Source organism: Phaenicophaeus curvirostris, chromosome 4 (genome assembly GCF_032191515.1).
Source record: "Phaenicophaeus curvirostris isolate KB17595 chromosome 4, BPBGC_Pcur_1.0, whole genome shotgun sequence".
NCBI lineage: Eukaryota > Metazoa > Chordata > Aves > Cuculiformes > Cuculidae > Phaenicophaeus > Phaenicophaeus curvirostris.
This window is the reverse complement of record NC_091395.1, coordinates 64,418,779-64,430,041: the sequence shown is the minus strand read 5'-3', so window position 1 is coordinate 64,430,041 and position 11,263 is coordinate 64,418,779. Positions and strand designations below refer to the sequence as shown.

The 11,263-nt window shown below is 37.5% G+C and overlaps 1 protein-coding gene across 1 annotated transcript; it reads left to right on the top strand.

Moving 5' to 3' along the window:
• The first annotated feature begins 62 nt into the window (after positions 1-62).
• LYAR (Ly1 antibody reactive) lies at positions 63-10,476 on the top strand. Its single transcript, XM_069856335.1, has 9 exons — positions 63-110; positions 666-854; positions 1,785-1,899; positions 3,426-3,533; positions 4,891-4,974; positions 6,284-6,620; positions 6,894-6,998; positions 7,916-8,001; positions 8,411-10,476. The coding sequence occupies exons 2-9, from the start codon at positions 733-735 to the stop codon at positions 8,543-8,545; spliced, it is 1,092 nt and encodes a 363-aa protein (XP_069712436.1). The 5' UTR covers positions 63-110; positions 666-732; the 3' UTR covers positions 8,546-10,476.
• The last annotated feature ends 787 nt before the right edge of the window (positions 10,477-11,263 follow it).

Genomic DNA, 11,263 nt, shown 5'->3' with positions numbered 1-11,263 from the left:
CGCGGCGGGGCGGGGCGGAGCGGGGAGCGCGGCGAGTGGTGGCGGGTAAGGCGGCGGGTGAAGCGGAGGCGTGGGGGGAGCAGCGGGTACTGGTTTCCCTCGTGCTCCAGGTATCCAGCGAAATGAGTTATTAGAATCATAGAATGGTTTGGGTTGGAAGGGACCTTAAAGATCACCCAGTTCCAACCCCCCTGCCATGGGCAGAGACACCTCCTGCTAGCTCAGGCTGCCCAAGGCCTCATCCAACCTAGCCTTGAACACCTCCAGGGATGGGGCAGCCACAGCTTCCCTGGGCAACCCGTTCCTCATCACTCTCCATCGTGAAGAAATTCCTCCTTATGTCTAGTGTAAATCTGCCCCTCTCCAGTTTATCCCCATCGCCCTATGCCCTATCACTATAAGCCTTTGTAAACAGTCCCTCCCCAGCTTTCCTTTAGCCCCTTCAGGTACTGAAAGGTCACTAAAGGGTCTCCCCAGAGCCTTCTACAGGCTGAACAACCCCAGCTTTAATAGTCTGGAGGTGCTCCAGCCCTTCCTTCAGAGCTTTAGCATGTGTCTGAAGTAGAAACGCTGAGGTTTTCTGCTGGCGATGCATGGCCACGATTCTCCTCTGCTGTCCTAGGGCGTCTTTCATGCTGTAAATGTCAGATCTCTTTGCGTTCCAGGGCTGCGCTCATCTGGGGAAGGAAGAGACTGCGGCCGCTGGACCAGACCTCTGGGCCACCCGCCGGCATGGTCGTGTTCACCTGCAACGCATGTGGAGAGTCCGTGAAGAAAGCACAGGTTGAAAAACATGTGGGCATCTGCAGGAACTGCGAGTGCCTCTCCTGCATGGACTGTGGGAAGGATTTCTGGTAGGTGAAGGGTGGGAATAAGCCTTGCTCACTCTTCAGTGGCTGTCACAAATACAGGACTTTCCTAAGGTGTTTGAGAAATAAATTTGGTAATTTCTGAATAATTCATATTGATGTTTAAAAGTTATCCGTGTTTTTTGTATAATTTAAAGCTTAACCATCCAAGTTTGAACTACAAGGATGGCTAAACCACACGGTAGACAGAGCTGCAGTTTCTTCTCTTACAGTTATAAGTGACACTGCTTTCAGCTCCTGATCATTAACAGCTGTTGCTTATTGTGCTACTGCAGAGAGAGAGAGATTGGCAAGAACATCAGAAACTCTGAATTTGGTTGTCACTTCTCAGAAGTCAGAAGCAAGCAGTGCTACTATCCGCTTGTGAAATATAAATATATGAATTTGCATAAGAAAGTAAGGTTGTCCTTAGATAATGATATTCCCCTATACTTCACTGATAAAAGATCTCTGTTATTCATTCATTTGAGGGAGGGTTCTTACACACTGGTGAGAACTACACTGCCACATTATATTCTGAAATTAGGCTTTTGCAAACATTTTTCACCTGTTCTTCTAATTCTAAAACATGTCAGTGTGAGTGGTAAACCACAGATCGGCATTAATAGCTGTCCATATGTTACATATACAAAAGTGCTGCAGTTGTTACAGTCATCCATAAAAGCGGTAGTTTACTGAAGACTCAATCAGAAATTTTCACTGAAGGCTCTAGTGTGACAGAAGTGTGAGCAGTCTTTATACACATACACTTTAAGCATATCAAACTTTACTTTTAAATGCATCGACAGTATTAAGTTTTACATGTGAGATGCTGTCATCTGCTACATTAGTTTGTTGATCACATGAGTTTTGCTTAGTGTGAAGGACTGAAACATTTCAGTGACTGCACTACAGTTAAAAATTCCCTGTGTTCAGGGGTGACGATTATAAGGAACATGTGAGGTGCATAAGTGAAGATCAGAAATACGGTGGAAAAGATTTTGAAGCCAAAACTAACAAAGGAGATGCTAAACAACAGGAGTGGATTCAGGTAAGGTTTGTACTATATATAGATATGATAAATAACTATTGTTTATAACTGTTAAAGACACGAGAGGTTATATTGGATCCTATTTTTCCCAATATCCACAGCTTTCTTTTGGCAATTCCTTGGTCTATTGCTTATCCTGGTAAGAAAGACACCTTTTGTTTGTTTTGAATCTCTTTTCTACTAGTTTGATTATATTTCCTAGTTCTTGCATACAAAGAGGCACTGATCATTGTCCGCTTTCTTCATGCCACATATGACCTTTGGCAGGTATACCTCCCCATCTCAGCAGTTCCATGCTACTGTCCTGCTGGGTTGTTTTTCATACGTAAATGATATCTTTGGTGCTCTAAAGTTTTCCCAGTTCTACTCTTATCCTTGTGAAGTGAGATTACAAGAACTACATAGACTGTTCAAACCATGGATGAGCCATAGATTTACTCTGTGTCATAATGATGTTTTCTGTGTCCTTTATTCGTTTCTTACTGATTTTTGACTACTGCTTATCGTTGTGCTGGAGCTTTCATGGAATTGGCTATCTCAACCCAAAGTGATCAATTTAAAGCCTGCCATTTTAGATGCAAAGGTTCATTTTCCTATGCATGCTGCCTTATATGAATTTTTGTTGAATTTAATTCACCTAGTCAGTCATTCTCTTAAGATCTTTCTGGAATTCGCAGCCCTTATCCTGAATAGCTTCCTATTGCCAGGACAATTTTCCTGCCCTCTTTTCAGGTATTTTATATATATTTTGAACAGTAGAGGGTGCACCGTAGATCACAGGAAATACCTCCTAACCTTTCTGTTCTACCCTTCAGGTGGTTATTTATCCTATGCCAGAACCTACCTTCATATGACTGGTAGTTTCCTTTAAGGGATTTAGGAAGGAACTCCCAAACGCATTTTTAAAACCTCACTAGATATAATTGGCTAGATCACCTTTTCCCACAGATTTGTTGATTTCTATTTCACGTAGAATATGATCTAACAAAGTACTCAGCAACATGGATAGTCAAGGCATGTACTATTGAAGATTAGTGCCATTAATGAGATTGAACATTGTTTGAGAACATTGATCAAAGATGGTATGACATGAAGGCTATTGCTTGTGAAAATTGTTAGCCTTCTTCAATAGTAAGTACTTTCTGCAGAGAAAGGTGAGGGATTATTACAGAGCATCCTTTTCTGGTAGTCCTAATACATCTAAAAAACCTTCCAGTAAACAGATTTGCAAAAGCAGAGGAAGGCACTCCAGTGTCCAGTGGCCACATCTTTAAATGATGGGAAGGTCTGAGCTGTTTTCCCCCATGAAGGCAGTGGCGCAGTTCAAGTAACTGTCACAAGGTCCTGGCTTTACCTCTTTTGTGCTGGCGCCCATAGGAATATGCCTGATCTGTCTTTTGAGTAGCCTGTACAGTCAGTGGGTACTGGGTGGTTTTTGTCCAGCGTGTTTCCAACTTGCATACCTTACATGTATTATTTGATCATTATGCTTCTATGCTCATTTAATTCTGTTTTACTTTGTTCAGAAAATCCATGAAGTAATGAAGAAGCCAAACATAAACACTAAAGTGCGAAACATTCTGGAGCAAATGCGGGTCTTTGACAATATTCCAAGAAAAAAAGTAAAGTTTCAGGTGTGTTTTAATAGAGTTTTGTAGTAATCAATGCATTGAGTTTGAAAGTAGAGGTTTTTTATGAGTGCTACTCTCTTGTAACAAAGGACATACTGCTTATTTGGGCATTGGTAAATAGTTGGTGTAATAGCTGGGTTTCATATAGGCAATGTTGGTAGAATACGTCTTGCTTAAAAAGACTCTGTGCCATTTTCGTTGGGCATTAAGCCAGATTCACCATTCAAGCTTCATCTCCATGTGTAGGCTTGTTCTTTTTTTAATACCTTTCTTTTATTCTATTTGCAATTTCCATTGAATGTCCAAATTCTTAAACATACTTTTAACAGATTCTTATTTCTGTGGCTTTGCTTTTTCGTGGTGAAGGCAAGATACTCTTCTGAGAGTTTTCCTCTTGCTCAGTATTATGACAAAATCTCCCACACTGGGTGATTCACTAAGCCTTGCATCACAGTCAAGGCAAATTCCAAATGTTTTATGTGATATTAGTAAAGGATTAGTGAGAAATTGTCCTTTTTTTGTCTGTTACATGCCTCAGATTGTGAGGCTGAGAGATGATTACAATTGCTTCCAAAGTGCTCAAATGGAACCTAATAGAACTGTGGTGAAATTGCTGCTAGTGAGCTGAAGGTTAGAATATTTTCATACAAAATTAATGTTCTAAGCAGAGAAAGTGATATTGTAGAGAAGCCTCTCTGATTATGGTAAGACATATTGCAGTGGCAGATCAAAAGTTTTTGCAGTTCATTGTTCCAATTTACTAACGTAACTTTCCTGGAGTTTTCATTGCAGTGCAAAAATCTTTACATTAGGTTTTAAAGTTCCACATAGTGTGAGCATATTATAAGCAGAAATTCACTGCTGTGGTTTCGTTTTCAGCAGGAACTCCTGCAGTAGCACAAACAACTTTCAAATGCTTGCATTGGGATATTTGCTTTAATTTTCCTTTCTGTAACAAACTAAGGTAGCTATTTAGGAGCATGGCCATCTGTCCAGTACACAAATAAATAAGATCAGATCCCTAATATTTTAACTCATGGAAATGTCAGAAAGTTTCGTAGGACATTAACATAACTAGCTGTATTCAAAAGCTTGAGGATTATTTTTTATATATATTTACCTTTTATAGAGTGGTGAGGCAATTGGTAGACGTGGTGTAGCCTCAGTACAGTCATTATGTGACACAATTTAACATAGAGGTTTAAGACTTTATTAGAGAGTAAACATCTAACCAGGTCTTAATCAGAGCAAGTGATTAAATTCTTAAGTGGAAAATAAAAACTAGAACCAAATATATCACAATCAAGACAAAAATCAGAGATCTGTCTTTTCAGTTGTTGTTTGTTATTTTCCTACACAGAACTGGATGAAGAACAGTTTGAGAATTAATGACAGCACTTTGCAAGACCAGGTGTGGGATATTTTCTCTGAAGCAACCGGAAATGTAAGTTAAGGTAGAGGTACAATGTATTAGAACAGGAATGCAGTCAAAAATGCTGGAAGGAAAACCTTTCAGGCTTTGCTTGTAGGTGCTAGCAGAAATATTGTCTCCCATTTTTACTGTGGATTATGCTATAATATAATACTCTTAGACTAAATTGCTAATTTGTGGAACATAATGTTGCTGAAGTAGTTGTGCATACTGGCAGGTTGTGATTAAAAACTTTGACACAGTGACACAATTGTACCAATCAGAATGCTAATTTAACCTTATTCTGTGCTACTAGTACGTAAGGAAAGGGAAAACTCTAGCTTTATCTTTGATTCCAGTCTTTTACTATGCCTTAAGAAGGAATAAAACAACCTCTTCAGAACTTTATTGGCCTCAAATTAACATAGAATCATATGTAGTGGAGTAAGAAATTAACAGCACCTAGTGAAGCTATTTTATTATTGGAGAAAGATGAGATCTTCCAGTTTGTGGTGTAAATCCCTTCTGTTTCTGTGTCAAAATCATGGATTGACCCTGACCTTTTTTTCTTGGTGTTTAATTCTTTGCTATTTTAATACTAGTTTAGTATGTTTTGGTAGGGTGGTGTTTTAATTCTTTGACATCTGTTACTGCTATTAGAAAGTTGTAACTGAAGCTTACTTATTTGATAATGTAAAGATCGCTCTTCTCCCCAGCTTCATTTGAGGAAATGTGCAGGCATAGCTTTGACATTAATCATTTGTTGATTATGCTTCATTTGATGATTTCAGTTAAATCTATTTGGTTTTTTTTCTGAAGAATCCAATTATAAGAGTCAGGAAGGAAATAAATATTTAACATAATCTCTGGGCACCGAATTTCAAGTACGTTGTCTTGCTGGAACATTAATCCTGAATCAATACAGATTCACTAAAGCCATAAGCAGTTCCATCTTGAATTAAACAGTTTTTTTAAAAATATTGAATCTGAACCATTATTTTATTAAAACACAAGTAAATAGTTGAATTTTACTATATAATAGACCATTGAAGTAAAGTATGTAACACAACTTTCTTGCTCAGATCATGATTGTTTCAAACAGAAATTTTATATGTTTTAAGATAGCATTTCTTCTGTGATGTTTAGGTAATTAGCATTTAGGCTGTAAAGCCTAGTCAAATCAGACATACTAAATAGAGCTATTTCTGAGGTGACGGGTGTCACTTGCAAGCAGTTTAATTGAATTCAGGATGTTAGTGTTCTTCATGAGTGATATAGTAGAGGAAAGTTGCAGTGTCAAGAAAGGCACGTCAAATTGTAATAAAATGTCTTTCAACAAAAGATTTCAAGTGAAAAAAAACAAGACAAGCCACAACAGAAAGAAGAGGAACAATCTGCAGAAACTGTGGAGAAAGCTATGGCAGAAGAAAATGGAATTACAGATGATAAAACTGAGAGGAAAAAGAATAAGAGAGAACGAAAAGAAGAGAGACAAAAGAACAAAAAGAAGGAGAAAAAAGACTTGAAATTAGAAAACCAGTCAGAAGTGAAAAAGAGTAAGAAGTCCAAAAAAGGAAAGGAGAGCTTGGAGAATGAATTTGAAATAAACGGAAATGGCCATCAAAATGAAATAGAAGAGGAAAGAAATGTAAAGAAACGCAAACATAAACATGCAGAAGGTATCCATCCTACTTATCCATCCTACTTCTTATATTCTTGTCTCTTTTCAAGATGCTTTTTCTCAGTGCCTTAAAGGTCAATAATCATGTTAGTAGAGTTTTTAATAACTTCCATATTCAAGTTAGATTATTTTTTTTAGCACTGTGGTTGCAGTCCTTTTATAAAATCTGAATCTCTTAGCAAATATAAACAAATGTTACTAGAAAAAAAACTTTTAAGTCATGTCAGAATTTTTCTTCTAGTTTTATAACTTTATTCAATTCCATCTCTAGAGGAACCTCATACCACAGCAAAGAAAATGAAAACTGAAAAGATTTCAGAAGACATGGAAACAGAAAACACCAATGAAAATGAAGAAAATGTTGGAATAGATAAAGGTATTCTTAAAGGGGGAGTTTAGATAGTTGCAAAACTGTTCTGCCAAAGACCTAGTTCAGAGCATATACACAGTGCCCTTGCAGCAAGTCGTGAGGTAAATTGTGCCTCAGTATATATGTTCATATACATATGTATATTCAGTATACATATCTGTGCCAGAGTAGGAGCCTGTGCTACAGTTAACTTCTGAACACCACTTTTCTTATTTATTGCTTCTGCTGTGCTGACAACCTTTGGCTACACTTGCTTTCCCTAGGTACTGAGGAATTTGGCATGTTTGTTTTGCCACCACAGCAGGTCTCTTCCATGCCGCCATGCTCATTAGCCAACATAGAGGCAAAAGGGTAACAGCTCCCTTGGATCTTTTGATATCTCTTAGATACCCATTTTTTTCTCAGTGAATCATAAATTGGACTTTAGCTGTGTTTGACCTTAGTTTATGCTTAGATAAACCTACTTACACTTATCATCCAACACCGTTACTGTTGGGGAATGTATGTACTAGAACATAGAGGTTGTTTATTTGGAAAACTACCAATTACTGACCTCTGAAGTTGGGTGCTGTGCAAAATCCACTGCTTGTGCTCTAAGGGTGATCAGACAGGGTCTTCCCAACTATTCCTGTGTTACGTAAGAGCTGTGGCTTGATAGCTGAAGCACAAAAGTTAAGTAAAAGCAACCCTGACCCTAGTTGTTCAAGGAGTATGTTAGCTCTTCATGCATATCCTATTGTAATCTTCGGAAACAGCCTTTATGCTTAAGACACCCAGTTGTTGTAGAGTCACTATGATAACAGTGAACTGTCGCGGTAGTTGAATTGGTTCCAAACATAGGAGATTGAAGGCTAGCTTCTATTAGAGAAGACCTCAAAATACCTAATTTTACTAATGATGTTGTATGCCTAATTATTTTCTAGGTAAATTCAACTGGAAGGGAACCATCAAAGCTGTTCTGAAACAGGCTCCAGACAATGAAATTTCAATTAAGAAACTAAGAAAAAAGGTATTGTGCATAGTGGATTTTTTAAATCTCCTTTGGTCTTGTGAATTGTTGAGTTGATGATTGGGCTAACGGTTGGACTTGATCTTAGAGGTCTTTTCTAACCATAATGATTTCATGATTCTATTCTATGATTCTCTGAATGTCTTTCTGTAATGCCTAAGTTCATAAAACCCTGTCCCACATAAGCAAAAAAAGTTTGACATTATTTAATGGAATATCAATTGGCAGATTGTCAACTGAAGGACATGTTTATTGCTTATTGGAATGCAGGAGAAATTCAGTTCTAATTCTGCAAAGGAATAATAGCATAATAGATTCCATGCTACTTTAGTACAGTAACACAAATGTATTGTTGCTAAAAGTGGAATCGTCTTTACTAATTTAGAACTGTTTCTTTGTCTTTGTGCAGGTTATAGCTCAGTACTATGCAGTAGCTGGTGAACATCACAGATCAGAAGAGGATATTTTAGTCATATTTAATAAGAAAGTGAATAACAATCCCAAATTTAAAGTTTTAAAAGACAAAGTTAAACTCCTGAAATAAAAGTTTGCATACTTTTCATAACCTTTGCATTTCAGTCTTGCAGATTGAGTCAAATTCTTCTGTCAGCTGTACAAATATCTTGCATTGGTCTCAATTTGAATTGTGTATGTGAGAGCAGAATTTGACTTCTAAGACTTGATTCCTCTTTTCTAGATTTATCACAAAACACTTTCAGATATTATATTTTTTGATTTTATGGAAAATGTGTATTTTTTCTACAAATTTTAAGATGCATTGAAGATTTTTGCTGCCTACTGTATTGATATTCTTCACATAATCTATATAATTTATGGGCATGAATGTTTATCAGGACCTGGGTGTGTGGATTTTTGCAGAATCTATTCTGAGAGCAAATAGAATTTTCATATTAAAAAACACACCAGGCTTTAATAACCTGTTATTTTTTGTGTTTTAAAATGCATAATTAAAGTGTCTGTCAAGTTTGTGTATGTAATATTGCACGTTCGGTGAAAATCTAAAGACTGAGTTAGCTGTATATCTGCAGCTGCTGAATGTTTTAGTAATGCATCTGACTTCAATATAAGTGGTCTCATGGACTAAACATTGATTAAATAAATTACTTTAAAACACCACCTTATGTATAATAAATCTTGCCAATTTGATTGTACACTTGATCAACAAAGTATGCAAAATTTGAAGAGACTGTTACACTGCAGTCACTGAAACAATTTAGGCAGGTCAGAAATCTTATACAGACATAAATGTCAGAGTTGCCTGGGGAAATTTACTTGAGTTTTACAGGTTTTAATCAAATGCAAAGTACTTGCAGATAAGGAGTTTCCTCCCATGGAATAATATGTTTAAAACAGTCTGAGAAAGCAGGGAAAATATCTTGCAGTAGATAGCATGGTGCTTTGGAAAATTGCATCGTGATTTCAAGCAGATACACTTTTATAACACTCCATAATTAAAATATCTGCATTTGTATAAATAATTGAATGTATTAGAAGTATAACTGAAAAAATGACTGTCTCATACACTGGGTCCATATTTTCCAAGTACCTATTTGTCTTGTTTATAATAAATTTGTAATAAAAGTATCTAGTAATTTTAAGATCTCTTCAACAAGTGTTGTTCATTCATGAAAATGGCTTTACAGATAAATCGAATGAAATTTATGTACAGACATGAAAAGACTTCAAGAAGCAGTTTGAACATATTTTAAAATCTTAGATTTTGGGGGTTTATTTTAGGAAAGGACATAGAATAAGTTCTTGTCAGTGAAATTAAAATTAATACAGTGATTTTCATCTTTTCACTGTCTTTATTTTACAGCAGATATTGTTACATTAATATCCTAAATAGTTTTGTTCGGTAATTGTTACAGGTTTTATTTATGTATTCATTTATTTTAGAATTCATTCCAAGTGATGCCATTCTCTTGTACTTTTTGTCTTCCGTTGTTGCTGACCACAACACGTTTAGACATACAGAAACTGCATTTGTGGAACTTTTGCTGATGATATCCTAAGTTCTTGTGGCATTAGCAGGAGCTGTGGGTGCAGTCAGCAGCTGCTACAGTTGTGGCTAATTCTGTGCCGTGCCTCCATCCTCTCCTCCCTACCCTCAAACTAGGGTCCCATGTCCACAAGCCAGGGTTGCTTTCCAGTGTGTCTGCCTCTGCTCCTGTCAGCCAGCTGGTTCCAGCTGCCTTGTGGGGGCATATCTCGGAGCTCAGGTCAGCTTCTGAACGGCAGCAGAAGCTCATTCTGCCCTGTGGTTGTGCCGCAGCACTACTGGCCATGTTACCGCTGGCAGCCTGCATTACCTGCACATTTTTTCCATAAAGGTCCGCTGTTTACATGCTCATGGACTCATTGACTGTATCTTTTCGTCTTTTCAGACTGCTAAGGGCAGTTCAGATTGTTTATGCTATACATTTAAAAATAAACATTCACAGCAATTTCTTACTTTGGAGTGTTGCCATTTACCTTTTAGGGCTTGGGAGAATGACAGTTTCTGCTCATGAAAACAATTGACATTTTCTAATCTGCGGACAAAGAAGCTGATCTACATAGAAGCGATAGTGTAAAAGAACCTTTGAAGTTATATAACAGTTGTTTTTATTCAGTCTAACAGATAACCAGATAGTTTTTGTGGTTCGTGTCATTGCAAAGTTCTGATGTCTGCTGTTCAGGGTTTACTTTGCTGATTGTTATGGCCATCTCTGCAGCAAAGCAACAGGCTGAACGTTCAGAAAGACCACACACCAGTTTAAAGCTGAAACTAAGGAATAGCAAATTGACAGTACACAGATGAGCTATATGAGTAGGACTTGACCCTGGCATTTTTTCCTACAGTAGCTGGTGATTCTTCATAGTTTAAATACTTGACTCCACTGTGCATGGCCATGGTAGTGCTAGTAGTGCCTGCCTGGGGTAGCAAACGTGAGGTTTGCATCTTCCCTTCTCTGTGTAAAGGGCAAAGCAGCACCAACTGCCATTCAGTTTTCTCCTAGTGATTTGTCATACAGAAAATTAATGCCTCTATTGATGGTCACTAGCGGGAGTATTTGAGTCAGTCCTGTTATAATTACAGTAGTAATACCTCACTATACATCATTGCAGTAGTATTGCATTTTCCTAGTCTGCTGGCAGAAAGAAAGACTGGGGAAGCAAAATGCTTTGTAGATATATTTTTCTTTCTGAACATTCCTGGAAGTACTGTAGAATGGCAGAAGTCTATTGAAGCCTGCAC

Bases quoted from the DNA above. Each gene is read 5' to 3' on its own strand.
- LYAR (XM_069856335.1), top strand. From the start codon at position 733: ATGGTCGTGTTCACCTGCAACGCATGTGGAGAGTCCGTGAAGAAAGCA. The intron at 6,999-7,915 runs GTATTCTTAAAG...ATTATTTTCTAG, and splicing joins AAATGTTGGAATAGATAAAG to GTAAATTCAACTGGAAGGGA. The intron at 8,002-8,410 runs GTATTGTGCATA...GTCTTTGTGCAG, and splicing joins TTAAGAAACTAAGAAAAAAG to GTTATAGCTCAGTACTATGC.